The sequence below is a fragment of the Trematomus bernacchii genome, unplaced genomic scaffold (assembly GCF_902827165.1).
Source record: "Trematomus bernacchii unplaced genomic scaffold, fTreBer1.1, whole genome shotgun sequence".
NCBI lineage: Eukaryota > Metazoa > Chordata > Actinopteri > Perciformes > Nototheniidae > Trematomus > Trematomus bernacchii.
In genome coordinates this window covers 15,599,656-15,618,277 of record NW_022987564.1, presented here as the reverse complement: position 1 = coordinate 15,618,277, position 18,622 = coordinate 15,599,656, and the positions used below count along the sequence as shown (strand labels likewise).

At 40.6% G+C, this 18,622-nt stretch overlaps 1 protein-coding gene across 1 annotated transcript in view; it reads left to right on the top strand.

Moving 5' to 3' along the window:
* eno2 (enolase 2) overlaps window positions 1-18,526 on the top strand; it is a 22,289-nt gene extending 3,763 nt beyond the window's left edge. The window contains exons 2-13 of the mRNA XM_034124210.1: window positions 5,055-5,140; window positions 7,781-7,876; window positions 8,774-8,832; window positions 10,092-10,161; window positions 11,224-11,357; window positions 11,548-11,639; window positions 11,787-11,917; window positions 12,434-12,631; window positions 12,712-12,913; window positions 15,442-15,550; window positions 15,917-15,975; window positions 17,451-18,526. Coding sequence (XP_033980101.1) covers window positions 5,056-5,140; window positions 7,781-7,876; window positions 8,774-8,832; window positions 10,092-10,161; window positions 11,224-11,357; window positions 11,548-11,639; window positions 11,787-11,917; window positions 12,434-12,631; window positions 12,712-12,913; window positions 15,442-15,550; window positions 15,917-15,975; window positions 17,451-17,520 — 1,305 coding nt within the window. The 5' untranslated portion in view covers window position 5,055 and the 3' untranslated portion in view covers window positions 17,521-18,526. The remainder of the gene's footprint in view (window positions 1-5,054; window positions 5,141-7,780; window positions 7,877-8,773; window positions 8,833-10,091; window positions 10,162-11,223; window positions 11,358-11,547; window positions 11,640-11,786; window positions 11,918-12,433; window positions 12,632-12,711; window positions 12,914-15,441; window positions 15,551-15,916; window positions 15,976-17,450) is intronic.
* Window positions 18,527-18,622: the final 96 nt, after the last annotated feature.

The following is an 18,622-nucleotide window of genomic DNA, read 5'->3' as shown; positions in this document are numbered from 1 at the left end:
TATGTCCATACAAAAATATCTAATATTATGGACTGGTACATTTATAGCCACACTTATAGCATTGCTCTATGGAAATGTCGACTTGTTGATTTTTTCTCCATGTCGGTCGTAATCGATTTAGCCATGCTTCCACTTGTCTAAAATGTTGACTTTGAACTAATCTTGCATACTAATGACATTCCTATCAGCCTCAGCTGTTATTCTCACTACAACTATTCTAGATGTAAATGGCCATATAAAGGGCATAGATATGATGTGGTATGGCCCGTATAGCTCCTGTGTGGCTCAGTATGGCTTTTGTCATATATTTGTAAGGTGGATAAGGTTTAGGTGGATCACAAGTTTAAAGTGTGAACATTTCTCAACAAGCGTGTAATTTAGTTACAAAAGCTAAAATCCCAGAGTTCACACCCCGTCTGAAATGACTCCATTGGACTCCTTTGTTTACTTATGTAACATAGTGACATCACTGTAACACTTGCGCTTCTTCTGGCTAACAGAACAATGTACGTGATAGGCTAAGGGGCAGGTCATCACTAAGCAGTTGATCACAACAGAGTCAGTCAGCTAACCAATCAGAGCAGACTGGGCTCTGGTTTCAGACAGAGGGTGAAAAGAGATGCTGCAGCACAGGCAGTATGAGAAAAATAAAGACCTTTTTAAACATTACAAACAAATTAAAGCATGTAAACATGTCACAGTAGAGGTACAGAATACAAATATGAACCTTACGTCATGCACACCGATATTTATGTCCAGGTTGTAATCTTGGATGGTCACACACACGCTAACAAAAATGACATTGGGTTAGGAATAACCAACATATTCAATGTCAGAAGTTTGCTTTAATATTTTGAGGATGTATTCGGGAACAAGAAAAAAAACGATGTCAAACATTTGGCAGGCGTCCTGTATCCGGCTGCTCCACCCTCAGGAGGAACTTTGGAAAACTGCAGTACTCTTGGGTGGGGCTTCAAAACAGCAACAAAGAGAGAGGGAGAGAAAGGCCATAAAATAAAAGAAGCCAGTAGTGAAAATCGCACACGCATCAATCCCCTCGACTTTTCAGGTGTGTACGTTTTTGTATGCTGGCGACGATTAAGGCACCTTATCTGCTGTTTCTTATACTCAGCACCATTTATACATTTTACACATTTTGCTGACGCTTTGTCGCCTGCGACTTACAGAGTGTAAGACCTGAATAAGCATAAATGGGTAGGTCGTCGACGTTGTGATCAAGCAACAGTGGGGGGGGAAAGTGGATAGAAATACATCTGAGTTACCTCTGAGGAGTGCTGAGCAAAGGCAAAGGACAGGATGAAAAGACATGAGGAGTAATGGGGTTTTGCGGCAGGTTAAAAGCAACACTCAGTGGAATCTATGTCCCTGAGGGAGAGCAGAAGGGTGATGAGCAAAATAATACATTTGCATAATTTCATGTCTTCAGTAATGTTTAATATAAATAGAATGTGTTTGAGATAAACAGCAGAAGGGGATTATAGGACATAAGACAACAAAAGATCAAAAAGAGAGAGAGAGAGAGCTGTTAAAAACATATGTGGGAATCTTTGTTGTTAATCAGGTTACATACAAGAGATAGAAAACAACAAGAGAAAAAGGAACGATTATATAAGGGAAAGACATACTACACAAGAATAAGACCACCTTTCACTCAATTCAAATTACATAGCAAATATACACCCCACAAAATAATGAAAATACGTGACGTAAAATAAAATACATTATTTTATTTTATAAATTCTTGAGTGAAAACAGAGCCCGAATTTTTATTCCACTACATTTACTATGTACAATTTCAGATTAATAACACAAAATACAGCTAACAAATGAATTATGATATTATTATATCAGTAAGACTGATCCTGAGGTGAAGAAATATTCAAGCCAATAAATTAATTGACATAAAAAAATATGTTTTAAAAGTAGCTCCACATTTACCAGCTGTATTTTTAAGTTATGTATACATTAGTGTTGTGTCTCGTCAAATGTGTTAGTTATGTTTATGTATTATGTCTGTCATTTTCATGTTTTTTCACGTCTGGTCATGTCTGTTTATTTAGGTTCTTCATCTCTAGTCAGTCTCTGGGTGTTTCTCAATCGCGAGTACGCTTGCTTGGTAGCACATGTCTGTCGAGCATCTTGCTTCAGAAGCGAGTCAAGAATACTCCCTGGCATTCGGAAAACGAAGAGTGGAACACGCTAGCAAGTGTGCAGGTGTGCGTCATATGAGAGGCCCCGCCTTACATCTTCCGCCACAGATTTGGGGAAATTGGTCCGTGCGCAAAGCATTGTGGGGATTTTAAGACCGCAGAGTCTACTCATGTGCAGCCTCGATATTTCTCCAAACGGAGTACGCCGGGCTCGGTAGATTTCCAAGTATGCTGGAGATTGGAACAGTACTTCGGCGGCACTCGATGACGTAGTATGCTTGAAATAGTGGCTCTGAAGCAGCTTTACTCGCGATTGAGAAACACCCTCTGTGTTTATTGTCATGTCTCGTTTTCCATTTCCTGTTTTATTTTGTACTTACCTCTTGTCTTTCATTTCAGGCCCTGTTTCTTCCTCCCCTTGATTGTTTCCACCTGTTCCCACTCACCTCATGTTTAAATAGTCCTGTCTCTCCCCTGTCCTGTGTCAGTTCGTCTTGTTTGTTTCCCCGAATGGTCGTGCCAAGCCTCAGCTCAGAAAGGATCGCTTTTCACTCATGTCAGGTTTTGTCTCTTTTGTTAATTTTGTAGGCTTAAGTTTTTCTTAAGTTCTCTTTTTGTTATGCATAGTTTTTTCCTCCTTGTGAGCGCCTTTTGTTATTTCCAGTACCTACTCTGTTAAGAGGGATTACCTGATCTGTGAAATTAAAATTACATTTTTTTACATTCAAGACTTTGTCTCTGGGTCGTGCATTTGGGTTCATCAGTTTGTATCGAGGTCGTGACAATTAGTCCTTAAATATTATATAATATATGATTCTGATATGGTTCATACTGAAATATTTATATTTATATTAATTGTTATGCTTATATGTTTTTACACTTTGGTCCTACCAGAGGAAGCTTCAGTCCTTTCAGCAACTGGGAGTTACAAAAACACTTTATATTCTGGCTTAGTGGCACACGTAATGGAACTGAGCCATCAATGATATATTTAATAATACCTGCACATCTTGCCTATTACTTAAATGTCTGCTGTGAAGAAGTTCTGAATCATTGTACCCTCTAAAATTTAATTTCTCCCCAGATTTGGCTCCAAACTGTCCCCTATCTGTCTCTCTGCTGGCAACGCAGTGTAGTTTTGCAGTGATGAATGCACACTTAAGAGGAAGATGAGAAAATGTGTGTCGACAGGAGTTAACACATCCTCTCTGTCAGTGTCTTTGCAAGGACAGGTTTCTGCGAGATAGCCATGTGCCAGTTTTTGCTCCTCTCAGATCGATAGTATTCATACAGTACGGAGACGAGGACAGCATAAAAGGCTTCTTTTGACATATCGTTGCAGTGCTGCGATTAAAAGAGCAGAGACACCCACAGAGGAGATAAGCTCAGGGATGATAGGGAAATTACAACGAGGATGGAGACTCTAATGTTTGTGAGGTTAGGATTGTGGATGGTATTGATATCACGGTAATACAGGAATTTAGAATGTAACCTTCCTGTGGTCCTCAAGTCAAATTTGACCCCTTTCAAAATGTTTAAAAACAAGAAATATGAGTTAATTACCTAATTACCCCTAACACAAATCAACATGGACGGTTCCATCGCAATCTTGCAAAAACAATGAACAAGGACTTATTTCATTGAATTAATGGTATTTTATTCAAGTTAATAGAATCAATGGTTTGTTATTTAAGCTTTTTTTACTTAAAAAATGAGGTATAAATTCACAGAAATTAGGTCTTTTATCAATACATTCCAATTCAACTTGACTAAGAAGGTGTTACACAGAATTGGGTCATAAGGAACATACTATATGAACTCTAAGCAGTCAAAAGTTGCATTGTCAATGGAAAAACAACACAAACAGAACCAATACATTTTAAATCTACTGAGCAGTTCAGTCTCTCAGCGAGGAGCTAAAGAAAAACAAGTCCTTTCATTAAGTGATTTGAAATGAAAGTGAGATTAGACTGCAAAGTGAAAAGAGTTTGTTTTAGATGTAATTGAATTGCTCTGTAAATTCAATCCATATTGATTTCTGCTTGAGATCACATCTGATCTGAATGTGTCTCACTCTTTGGTACTTTTAAAACATAAACATTGATAGCTAAGATTGTTTGTAGGTCTAAGTGGAAGTGGATTCGTCCAGTAAAGGCTCAATATGCAGATTTTTCCTAAAACATGTATAGTCTATACAGAAATAATCCTTAATCTTCATTTATGACCTACTAAAAGTGTGTGGTGGTGTCAGTTTCTTCATTTTGTTTCGGACAACACATTCCCTTCACCTAAGTTTGGTGTTGAGTCCACAAGTAGAAAAACGATGAACTGCCATGATAAATGAGCAGCTATATTTATTGTGCTATATTATAAATGTACTGAATGAAGAATGGGTTTTGATTTAAGAATCTTCGTGAATCGTTTTTTTAATCAAATTGTGATATCGAAAGAGTCACACACCTAAAAGATTTGCTGGACTGAAGCGTTGTCAAACCGATGCATTGTGTGTGTGTGTGTGTGTGTGTGTGTGTGTGTGTGTGTGTGTGTGTGTGTGTGTGTGTGTGTGTGTGTGTGTGTGTGTGTGTGAATATGTGCGTGAGATAACCTAGTTCTCTGTGGTGAGCTTTGATTTTCAGAGTGAGTCTGCAGTGGTGTTGTTTCTCGACTCCCCTGACAGGCTGTTCTGTGTGTGTGTGTGTGTTTGATGTAAAAATAGATCTTTTACCCATCATTTCCTTCATTCTCTCTCCCTCTCCCTCCTCTTAAATTCAATCTGAAGCTGCCATATCTAATTTAACTGTCAAAAATGTAAACGTTTTTCGATGCACAATAGCTATAACAAGGTAAAACATAACGTTGCCTCTTTTCCTCCCTGCCTCTCAGGATGTCGATCGTTAGCATCGTTGCCAGGGAGATCTTGGACTCCCGGGGAAACCCCACTGTGGAAGTGGACCTTAACACAGAGAAAGGTGACTGCCGACAAGCCTGTCTGCAAATATCAGAGCAACGGAAAAATAATAACATAATGTAATGGATGCCTGCTTAGATTTATCATGTCAGCAATGTGCCAGAAAGCGTTAGGAAAGCTCAGCAACGCAACAGTGACAATGCTGAAAATATAAATTGTTTCTGACGTCAAACGACCTTCCTTTGACCTCTGTCCAGATCAATCAGTCTACAGTTAAGGGAATTGGGGCATAGAGCCATCATCTTCTAGGCCAAGGATATACAGTATAATCCTGCTTGCTGACCCCACTGAGATAAAAACACATCCACCAACATTTTATTTTAAAGTGCACCTTTCATGCTATTTTTAGGCAATAGCAAATAGATATAGATATAGATATATACAAATATATAAAAAACATGTCTATGAAGTGTTTTGCTCAAAATACCAAACAGATCACCCATTCTAGCCATGCCTCATATCCCTCTATTTCACTTCCTGTTTCAAAGTGCTGATTTTGGATATAAAGCTTTAAAAAATAAAAAAAAGATTAAAAAAAAGAAAGGAGGGGGCTGAGCTCATGCGGGAGCGGCAGCTACTGTCTAAACTAAATACTGCCGTGATGAAACGCCATATCATGGATTATTTATGAAACAGTATGGAGCTCAAAGGCTTTCTCTCTTGCCGGTTATACCACAAGGTGAGTTCCTTTTTATTTCCTGCTTCTTCACACACATGCTCTCCAGTACAGGTTAGCTCTGAGTGTTAGCGATGCTAATGTAAACACCGACCATATTACGTCCAAAACAGTCGGGCATTGTTTCTGATAGCAACTTTCTGATAGTGCCATGGGTCCACATTTCCGATATTACGTCATATCGGATGCAAATCTGGATCAGCTCCGTTGTACCCCCGTTTTTAGAGATTTGGGTACGGAGGAAAAGAGAGAGGGTTTTATTTTGTGAGTTCCCTGACACACCGGGGACACATATTTATGTATAAAAGACATCAAAAAGTGCATTTTGCATGATAGGTCCCCTTTAAATTTCAGAAAGATAAAAAAAAAGTCTATACAAGTAACTTCAACAATATGGTGTCTTCCGACCTTAAAATCTAGACCAATTGTTAATTCTGTGTGGGTACACAAGAAAGGTTTCTAATCTCTGGCTTTGGAATCCAGACCTCATGTATAACTAACCTAAGAAAGGACCAGCAGTTGGAAGAGAAACACAGAGAAATAGTCGATCTGTTTTTAGTTTGGTTGGTTGACTGTTGGAGGGTTACTGTCTCAATATCATAGTCCTGCGCTTTAAGGAAAAGCATAACGATTTGGTCTCCTGTCAATGTGGACACATCTCCTTTGCGAATGCCACAGCGTTGTGGCTGGTCGAGTTTTACGTCACATTTTTATAAAACACATCTAACCGGATAACGTATATTGGTCATGGACATTTGTATCTTAAAGGTCACCTATTATGCAAAATCCACTTTTTCATGTCTTTTATACATAAACATGTGTTAAGAGATTCTGAAAGTTTCAGAAAAAAGAGATTCGCTTACTTTCGGTCCTGATCCATTTGTATAAAAACCTGTCTGAAAATGAGCTGATTTTTTGGCTTGTGTAACCATTAGCCAATAACCAACCAAGGTAACACCTTATCACCTGAATCTCCTCCTAGAGCACCATTTTGCACTTTCACACCGGAGCACTTTCCCCCGAACTAGACCGATAGGGGGGGGGAGATTTGGTTTCACACCAAAAAGGATCTAGGCCTAGTCCCTAGTTCGCGCAAACCTTTTCACCCTCAGATCCTCCCTGCTAGCGAGGTAGTACTATCCTGGGGAGGAAATGGTTCGTGTGTGTGTCAGCCACGCTAACAATTTCTGATTGGCTGGGCGAATTGCAAACCACGCCCGTAAAACTCAGAAAAGTTTTGTGAAGCCGCCATTTTATTTGCTCGCATTAGCCGAGCGCACCAACGGAGAGAGACTAACTTATGGCAACACAAAATAAAACATGGGAGCGGTGGAGTGATGAGGAGGTGTCGGCGCTTCTGGCGATTTACTCTGAAGACGCGACCCAGTAGCTTCTACTGAAGCCAGTCCCCAACTCCGGGACTTCAGGTGGCAGTATACGCCGTGAAGTTGTTTGCGGCCTGCCAGTAAACCCAAAGCAGAAGAGGAAGAAGTGACGTCAGCGGCTTCATTTGCCTAATCCTCCCTCTGGGACTTATTCCGGTGAGAACGCGATCTACTAGGACAGTTCGAGGGACTAAAAAGTTCGGTGGGAACAAGTACCAGGGATACGTACCGGCTAAGTACTTGGTGTGAAAGCGGCTATTGTGTTCTTTTTAACCAAATATCTCTCAGAGGGGCATTGTGAGTGGCACCTTATTTTCATCTAAGGTAAAAGACAGTGAATCAGCACTTTTGAAACAGGGCTGAAACAGAGGGGATTATGGGATGCTACAATTTGGTTTTTGGAGCCAAACACTTCAGAGACTTGTTTTGTATCTGAGACCTATGATATATTGTTGAAAAACAGTATAATAGGGGACCTTTAAGTTAATTAAAACTCTGACCTGCAGATTGGTTTCCTCCTCTCCTCCATAATTTCTTTAGTTTAAAACCTAATGTGTTTCTCTGTTTGTCTGACTTTCAGGTCTGTTCAGGGCTGCAGTGCCCAGTGGAGCATCCACAGGGATCTACGAGGCTCTCGAGCTACGAGATGGAGATAAGAGCCGCTACAAGGGCAAAGGTACGGGGACAGATCAAATGTGTTTGCATGTGTAATATATTTTCAAAAAGTTAAAGCTATATTATGCAATTTTTGACCAAAAGTGTAGTTCAATTCCAACACATATTCGATATAGCCCTATTTTAGCTAGCCGTTTTCTTCCACCTGGTAACTCATGGTATTTTCTCATGGTGCACAGGTATTCTTGAACCCATAACCCCAGAACTTCTACATACATTTACGATTACAACTCCCTTGATGCTTCCATAGCGAGCCAAAAGCTAGATGTACCACTTTTTATCACTAGATCATTTCTTTTTGCTGTTTGGTGTTTAGAAGGTCGTCTGTATCAAACCAATCGTTCAAGATGGCTTTCCCGCAGAAAATGGTTTTATTACTAAGGCTAGCACATATTTTCTGCCTTGAACGTCTGAACAAGCGGCTGTGCATGTGATTAAATTAATCTTATAGTTGAGGATTCGCTTCCACCTAGGACACATAAACATTTACCGATCCACACTCTACGTTGCGTTACTTGCCAGTTCGAAATGTTTCTGTCTTTGTATTGGACAAATTATAGTCATGTTGGTGATCTCAGTAATGTTGAATCACCTAACAAACTCTCTTGAGTGTCAAACGCAACAGAAGCATGCACAGTCACAGGGACACAAACTTTGGTAGACACTGACAGACATGGTGAATTACATAATTTGTCTCATGAGGACCATAGCGGTCCCTCATGGACACGTGGAAAGTATAATTTGCCCTTTGTAGATTTGGTGAGAGCTATAAGACCATATAGCAACCATACAGTCTAGGCGCAGTCCATCTTTGCTATACCCCCACTCCATTTTCTCTTTGGTAAAATGTACTTTTCCCTTTTCTTATCGCCTTATTTTAATTTCTCCTTTTTTCTAGGTGTTTTGAAGGCAGTCGGGCACATCAACGACACTTTGGGTCCCGCCCTTTTAGCCTCTGTAAGTCAACAATCATTTATACTCATAAATATATTTAAAGATATATCATGTCTTGTGTTCTCTGTAAGTTCTCAGCAGGCCATATACTTAAAGAGGGTACAGCATTGCTCTTTTTAAAGAAATAACTTTCAGCAATTGGCCAGTTTAAAGGTCGTGACTGCATTGTCAGCAGCATTTCTTAAAGATATTCTTACTTGAGATTTAGTGGGATAGAAATCCAACTTCACGTTTGGGCTAATTCTCTCAGTTCTGGTGGTTGGTTGCCCCATTCTAGCTCCATTCAGCTTTGCTAAAATGTGGATATTCTGGCGCAAGTTACTGATACGGAAGTAAGTTTGGACCTTAAATGTGAAGAAAACAACCCTGTGCAGCACGTGACACAAAGTGCATGTTCAGCTGATCGATGTGCAGATGACTATCACATCTGGATGTGCAGACAGGAAGCTGTGAGAAGAAGATGAAGTGTATTCAGCTGTCAGTGACAGAGGGGACGAGTGAGTGTGTGGTGAGAGATACTGTGAATGAAAGATGATAATGTGTCTGTTTGAGAAAGATGTGTGAGTGAGAGGAACAGTGGATAAGATGTGTTTGTTTGTGTGGAGGTAATTGTACTAGTGTGTGAGTATAATAGCATGATCCTGCAGCAGATGTTTTTTCCTGGGAAATGAATGTTCGTGATCAGTCAAGCGGGAAAAAAACAGCTGGGCGGCTCGGAGCTCCTGAACGCCACATCAGAGAGACAGATCGGTCTGGCTGTACTGGTGTGTGTGTGTGTGTGTGTGTGTGTGTGTGTGTGTGTGTGTGTGTGTGTGTGTGTGTGTGTGTGTGTGTGTGTGTGTGTGTGTGTGTGGTGTGTGTGGTGTGTGTGTGTGTGTGTGTGTGTGTGTGTGTGTGTGTGTGTGTGTGTGTGTGTGTGTGTGTGTGTGTGTGTGTGTGTGTGTGTGTGTGTGTGTGTGTGTGTGTGTGTGTGTGTGTGTGTGTGTGTGTGTGTGTGTGTGTGTGTGTGTGTGTGTGTGTGTGTGTGTGTGTGTGTGTGTGTGTGTGTGTGTGTGTGTGTGTTAAAATGATGTAAATCACACCAATACTTTATTCAAAACCCTTTTACCCAGTCAAAAAACATAATAAATAAAAGTCCTTTGAACTTCAAGTACAATAATCAACCCAAGAAGATGTCGTGGGAAGAATTTAAAACCTTGATTTATGTTATACATTATCCAACTGTGCGTTTAATTAAGATGTGCTTCTGTGTGTGTCTGCAGGGCATCAGCGTGGTGGAGCAGGAGCAGCTGGACAACATGATGATCGAGATGGACGGAACAGAAAACAAATGTGAGTCAAAACAAGTCGTGATGACTTAACACGACATCGCCAGACTCCCTCAGACACCTGGAAACCCTCCTCCTCGTTGTCAGAAGTCACAGACGTTTTTGTACAAGGTTTTTTTCTTTTCACCAACGGCACATTTGTCACAAAGTAACACGAGGCAAAAAGACAGGTTACAAGGCAGAGTGAATAAATTGCTGTTCCAAACAGGCTTTGGCACAAACTCAGCCCCTTAATAAATAAATGTAATGGTCATTTACTTTGATCTACAATCATGCCAATTAATTATTTCAGGCAGCAAGGTAAACAGCAGGCAAATAATTAGTATTGGGAGGACTGAATACGTGTCAGAATGGAGCTGAATGTGTTGAGACATATTCTTATTAACTTTCTGCCAATAAATAAATGGACAACATTGTTAGCAGGTTCAGAACGATAAAGGGATATCAGGTTTTTGTGCCACTCACAGTGGAGGAATATTCTTTTTTTTATAGAAAATACAAATTTGAAAAAGTATAGTTTTCTAAAACGTTCAGGTTAGTACGGTGGCCGACAGGTGCCCAAAACACTTCCGTTAGGAGAACCGTGCTGCAGTTTCAAAAACGATAACAGAAACGGGGGCGCTAAAAAGTGATGCACACAGCTGGGACTGTGCCGCTTGTTGACATTTGGGGATTTAAAGTTGGCCAGCTGTACATAGAAAGTACTTCAAAAAAATACCTACATACTATGACTAATGATACAACCATTTTTTTTTTTTTTTCGTGTGTAATATGGTACCAAGATCTGTTGTCACAATGGTTAAAGAATTGAAATGCTTCACATGGAAAATGTGTGTCTCTTACTTCAAACTAAAAGATTATTACCAGATGAGTGCATTTAGGAAGAAATTATTAAATAATGACATTAAATTACATTTATTTTGTTAGTCAGAAGAAATACTGCAGTTTGGTTGCAAAACTTTAGTTTGTTCATTGGTCAACATTATTTAAAAAAATAACTTTTGTTGAATATACAAAATATATAACAATACAGAATTCATTTCTTGTTTTCTATCCTGTCAAACAGCTCAATTTGGGGCCAACGCCATCCTGGGGGTGTCTCTAGCCATCTGTAAGGCCGGTGCTGCGGAGAAAGAGGTCCCCCTGTACCGCCACATAGCCGACCTGGCTGGAAACACAGAGCTGGTGCTGCCGGTTCCTGTAAGAAATGTGCTTTTTGATCAAGTTAAAAATATACTGGACATATGTACAGGTGTTGATAGACTTCATAGGGTGCTAAAAATAGTTTATTATTCGCCTTTTTTCTCTGCTCTCATTGTCAACTTGTTTTTTGTTTCCTCCTCTCATCTCCCCTCTTTCCTCATTTCCGCCCATCTCCTCTCCTCTTCAGGCCTTCAATGTGATAAATGGAGGTTCCCATGCAGGTAACAAACTGGCCATGCAGGAGTTTATGGTTCTTCCTGTAGGAGCTGAGTCTTTCAAGTAAGTGTTCGTTTCCAAATCAATTTAATAAAACTTCTTCCATTTCCTCATGATTTCTTTCTCTCCTGCTGATGTTGGTATCCACTGTCATTTCTTTCTACTCTGTGACAATCTCTCTCCTCTTCGCTCCCTCCATCTGTCTCTCAGGGAGGCTTTGAGGATAGGATCGGAGCTGTACCACACGCTGAAGGGGGTGATCCAGGAGAAATACGGCCAGGATGCAACCAATGTGGGAGACGAGGGTGGGTTTGCTCCCAACATCCTGGAGAACAGTGAGGGTAAGGCTCCTCGGTCAATATTAAATATCACTAATAATGCAGTGTGTACAGTGTTTGTTGTGTGATGGAGCTTAATTTACACTTTGGTACCATTTCATCTCAACTAAACATTCTGATATGTTGAGAGAATTAGTGCATGAAAGAAGCTTAGATTTTTTGATCAGTAAAAAGCAGTCATTGCAAAGGTTAAAGACAAAGAAAAGGTTTTAAAAAGCATGTCCTTTGCTTGTGAAATTTGGATAGATTTTATGGCAACTTTTTGTGAGAATAATGAAATCACGCATTGTCACCCCAAAGTAAATACATATTAACGTTTTCTGGCCCTCATAAACATGTCGAAGAGTTATCAACAGTTTTCATTCCTCAGTCGTGTCTTCAGATTTGTCTCTAAGGGTGGATTGAGAGGTTCAGAAAACCCTTTTTTTAGAAAATTCATCATTATTATAATTTTGTATTTCCTGCCTTACAATTCCGTCTCCTACTCCTAACTCTCAGCCTCTTGTTTTAACTACTCAGCTCTGGAACTGCTGCAGACGGCCATAGAGAAAGCTGGCTTCACAGACAAGGTGGTGGTCGGGATGGACGTGGCTGCCTCCGAGTTTTACCGTGATGGCAAATACGACCTGGACTTCAAATCCCCACCAGATCCAGAGAGACACATCTCAGGAGAGGAGCTGGCTGACATCTACCAGGGCTTCGTCAACAACTACCCAGGTGGGCTACGTTGGTTGTTTATGTTGATCAGAGACAGAAAATCTTGTCCCCTGTTCTCACCTCTCTTCTTAATTCCCCAGTGGTTTCCATCGAGGACCCGTTCGACCAGGATGACTGGAAAGCCTGGTCCCGTCTGACGGCCCAGGTGGGGATCCAGGTGGTGGGGGACGACCTGACGGTGACCAACCCTAAGAGGATAGAGAAAGCTGCTGAAGAGCGAGCCTGCAACTGCCTGCTGCTCAAAGTCAACCAGATCGGCTCCGTCACTGAGGCCATACAGGCGTACGTCTGCTTTATTGTAATGTTTAAAGGTTAATGAGAGTGGGTGATTGACTACCAAGGCGATGACAAATCATTTGCATTGATGAACAAACATTGGAATTTAAATATTTGAGTGGTTCTGACATCTTAGCTTAGTCGGTAGAAAGTGCAACCCAGTGATTTGAAAGAATGGTCCCCACCACAGGACATCCTGCAAAAATCTGAAATGTTTAGAAAATTGTTTTGCCCGACCCTTTGTAAAAAATGACATCATGTATGCGCAATTGACAAAGTACGAGTCAGCGAGTATCACGGAGAAGATGATTCCAATGCTGTTTCATCTGCGTTATTAGGAGGCTCCACCAACCCAGTCTCACGGCATTTCGTGTAATAGTCACGAAATTAATTTAATCTATTGATTCGTGTTCACCCACATGATTTTCCCCTTTTTTTCGTGTCACACAGAACGATTTTAAAAGCAATGTATTTCTATTGGTAGTATGTTTCGTGCCTGCACCACGTCTTTTTGTCCGGTCGGGTCTTGGAAGACCAGAGGCTGTGTGGTTCATAAACACATGTTCTTACTCAATATCAAGCCACGATTATTGTTTTTATTTTAAATTGTATAATGTCTGACTTTTTTTGCCCTCCGCGAGGAAAAGAAATGGGGCTCAGAGCCTCAGAGTACTGAAATCTGTATTTTTTAAATCTTTCTTTCCTTCTAATTTGTTATTATTTGGTGCAGGCACGAAACATACTACCAATAGAAATACATTGCTTCTAAAATCGTTCTGTGTCAGAATACTGAAATCTGTATTTTTTAAAATCTTTTTTTCCTAATTTGTTATTATTTACATTACTTTTAAAATCGTTCTGTGTGACACGAAAAAAATGGGGAAATCGTGTTGGTGAACACAAATCAATAGATTCATTTTGTGACTATAACATGAAATGACGTGAGACTGGGTTGGCTCCACATATCTATGAACACAACTCACCACTGTCAGTCCACTACGTTGTTCCCACAGCGTTGTTCCCACAGCGTTGTTCCCACAGCGTTGTGAACACAGCGTTGTTCCCACGCTACACACACTTTCTTCTCAGTAAGAAAACCAAAAACCAAAATGACCGCCTCTGGCAGCCCTGTGAACTTCGACAGGCCAGAGAAAGTCGTCCATCTTGGATGAGACGACAAAGAGGCCTATCAGGGAGATAACATAAGGCGCTTTCACACCAAGTACTTTGCCGTACTTATGGCGCATTTCCACTACAGCGCGGAGCGCGGTTTAAGCGTGCCGTGCCATGCCCGTCCCGTTTTGGGTTGCGTTTCCACTAGGCGTAGTTCCGGCTAGCGGGTACTTTTTCACAGTTTTCTGGCTCTCCAAAATCGAGGTTCTTTCCGGGCCAACAACCGGGCTGAGTATGCTAAACTAGTGAGAGAATCGCTGGCAACTACAACAAAATGAACATATTTAACCGTGATTTAATTGTAATACACGTTTCAAAATGATGCCGAAGTAACAACATACTGATACCGGTTAGTAAAAACCATGAATTAATGCACAGACACACACACAGGCACGCAAACACATGTGTTAGTCACATCACTCGTTACCTGTCAGCCATGTTGACCTTGTGCCTTGAGAGGAGGAGCATCACACCGGCCTTTGCGGGAGATAAACGTAGGACAGGAAATGACAACAGGCTGTCAATCAAATGTTTTGATGCAGCTATAGCGTTGACTGCCCTCTTGTGAATGTGTGTGTCATCAATCTCTGACTTTAACAAAACGTCACTCAGGGTTATGAAGCTATCAGTCATGACAGTGTAGCTGGATTACTTCAGGAGGGGAGGAGGAGGAGGAGGAGGAGGAGGAGGAGGAGGAGGAGGAAGAGAGGAGCACGGTGAAATGAAATGGTGCTGATGACAGGAAAGGTGATGTATCGTATCCGTCACATAATGTGGTTAATATGATATATTCCTCTAATATCTCAGCAGGATAAGTAGGAACAAGAGCGAGGGCTTGTTCATTTATTAGAACCTCAAATCTGACCCGAGGCACCCAGAGTCCTAATTTTCATGCTAGCAGGTTAAAGTGTCAGACGAGCTGTCGCCACTAATAAATCACAATCTAATAAATTAACCCTAAGATTGATGAACAGAAGCAGAAACTCCCACAATGGTGTTTCATACACCCATTCACATGATGGCTACTGAATTAAGTATGAAATAAAACAATACTTTGGACACTTAGAGGACATATATGCATTTTTTAGGTTATTTGCTTTAATGTTCAAAAAGCCTGACTATTCTGCAGCACCTATTTTCACCCTCTGTTTGAAACCAGAGCCCAGTCTGCTCTGATTGGTTACCTGGCTGGCTGGCTTTTTTCTTTGATTGGTCAACCACTTAGAGATGTCCCGCCCCTGTACAAAATGTCTTAGGGAGGTCTCTAAGTTGAAATACAAAAGAACATAGAGAGTGTAAGTGCTTTAAAATTGTACTTAATGACAGTTCTTGAGTAAAGTATCCTTCTGTGTGTCTCTCAGGTGTAAACTGGCTCAGGCTAATGGCTGGGGTGTGATGGTCAGCCATCGTTCAGGAGAGACAGAGGACACGTTCATCGCTGACCTAGTGGTGGGACTCTGCACTGGACAGGTAAACACTCACACACACGCACAAACACACACTCACACAAATAACTAACTGATTCCTCAATACACGTATTAAAATGACTAACTAAAGTCTTACTCATAAAACACTTACCTAAAGAACTTAAATGGCAGACTTTTATCTTTGAAGTTTTAATGATTTTTCACATATTTAGAATAATATAACGAATCAGAAATAAGGAATGTGCTTCAATATCCTTTCATTGTTCTATGTCCTTGCATGTAATAACTCACTTTTCAATAAAAAAAACATTATTTATGAAATGTTTCCTTCTCTTCATTAGACTACACATACTTCAGATTGGATGCAATTGATACAGCCTTATTATATTTGCCTTTTTTTGTCATGCAGATTAAGACCGGTGCCCCTTGCAGATCTGAGAGGCTGGCCAAGTACAACCAACTCATGAGGTAATCTCAAAATGTCTCTCCTGCAACACACAAATGTTTCTGATTTATTCAAATTCATCTCTTCAAAGCCTCTCTCTCTCTAAGCACATTTCAGTTCTCCTGATTTGGAAAATGTTTAATACCCAATTAGTACATTCTTTATTGTTATGTCGCAGATTAGTTTAGTTCCCCTCGTAACAAGACTTTAGTCGAGCTACTAAAATGTCTCAGGATCTAGACTAACCTATACAAATCTTGATTTAATCAATGATAAATTGTGAAATTGGAAGTTTAAATATTGGATGTTCTCAGCATTTCTTTTACAGGCAGAATTGCTGCTTCAGTTAATATTTCATTCTCAGTATCTTCTTGTGGCTCCAAATTTGGCGGTGGCCCTGCTTCTGTATAACACTGCTCCTCAGGTTCACGCTTTGTCTTAGCGCTTAGCATCACAGATCTAATTGACGTGACAGGTGACAGCAGCGCCAGTGTCAGCCCATGTGTCCGAGCCAGTCAGCAGCAGAGCGAGGAGGAGGAGGGAAGAGGGAGGAGGGGGGAGGAGGAGGAAGGAGATGGGATTGGCTTAGTGTTGTAATCCCATCGGACCGCTGACGAGATACAAGAAGGTGGAGGGTGGAAAGATTTACAGAGGCATTAACCAGCGATAAAAGCTAATCAGTGCAGTGAAGCATGCACAAACACACACTCTCACACACAAGCACAAACACACACTAAAGTGTACAGACACACAAGAAAGAAATGAATCATTTATACTGTGGCAAATTGTCACACATAGGGAGACATTTGAAGGAGGGTCAAAGTCAAAAGCAGGAGGGGTGACAGTCTGACTTTTACTTCCTTGTTAGCGAGAAATAAAACTGGATCTTGCCTTTCAACCATGACAAGTGAACTGATCTGTGCTCCTGTAATCCTTAACAGGGATGGAGTTATTGGATTTGCCAAAAACAAAGCAGGAGTAAACTGGTTGAGCTTTGTTGTAAGCCCTACTATTCCACTGATCAGCAGTTATTTAAATAGCAAGTCTTTGCTAGTCTTTATTTGTATGTATTGCCAAGGATGGGTAGTCAGAAATTACGGAGAGATGACATCACACGTTTGATCTTTTTTAAAGGGGCTCATTTTCAGGTTCATATTTGTATTGTGTGCCTCTACTGTGACATGTTTACCAGCTTTAATATTCAAAAAAGCTCTTTATTTGTCTCATACTGCAGCACCTCTTTTCACCCTCTGTCTGAAACCAGAGCCCAGTCTGCTCTGATTGGTTAGCTGGCCGGCTCTGTTGTGATTAATGAACAGTTTAGAGATGTCCCGCCCCTTAATCACGTACAATGTGTTGGAGCGTTATCCAAAAGAAGCGCAACAAAGTAGTCCAATCGAGATAAGCTCTTTTTTGAGACATTTGTTATTGATAAATGCTTTTAAGAACTATAAATAATTCTCTCAACTCTTTCCTCGTTGTTTTTCATTCTCGGCAGGATTGAGGAAGAGTTGGGCGACCAGGCTCGCTTCGCAGGCCATAACTTCAGGAACCCCAGCGCCCTGTGAAACTGACAGACAGGAATGACTCACACACACACACACACACACACACACACACACACACACACACACACACACACACACACACACACACACACACACACACACACACACACACACACACACACACACACACACACACACAAACTAACTAACTAACATTGAGCCATGTACAATGAAAGATCATGAAGATTCATGAAAACACACGAGCAAAAGAGACAAGCAAAAAAAAAAACCCATAAAATGAATTATGCACTGGACTTTGGATAGTTAAGGATGGGATGTGTATGCATACACACTCATAGAGTAAGCAGATGCAACAAACGCTCACGCACATGCAGGGGAATACCATAGAAATATCTAATTTATAAGCCAGACATGCACTGTTACTGTAGTTTTAAAGGAATAGTTCATGTACAGCCACAGGATAGACCTGCAAAAATAAAGATTATTGTTGTAAAAACAGAGGGATAAATAAGTAGAAATATAATAAGTAGAAATATAATAGAACTATGTAGACTGAAATGCAACTGAAAGAGATGAAAAAAATACAACTTTCAGCACCAAAAGAGGACGATGCACCCGCAGAAAGAAACAGCAGTTTCAGGGACTGAGTGAAAAAAGAAGAAAACTACACAAACACGAGAACACTTACACACTCAGCTGCGTCACACTCTCACCTGGACACTGAAGTACCTGCACTCCACCCACTTCTGTCCTCATCCCCTCTTTGTCTCCTCGTCGTGTCTGTTTCTCAGTTTCTAAATCCCTCTTGTTCTTCCCGTCCTGATGTGATTCTGATTATTCGTCTTTATGCTTGAAATCCCGACTTTGTCCTAAAGAAGAAGAAAAGAAAATCTAGACCCCTGAATCCCTTCGTTCCTTCTGTTTCTCCTGAATGTCTATAGAATAGATGTGTTGAAAAAGAAGAAAGAAAATTTTAAAAAGAACGCTTGTCATTGAAAATAATGTGAAAATATGTTAAATAAAAGATGGTAATTTACAATTTCAATCACAGTTTTAAGGTTTTTGTCTTTCTTTGTGTCTGTGTTGCTTATTCAGCTCACTTTTTTGTGACTTTTAGCTATCTGAAATAGCAGGGATGCAT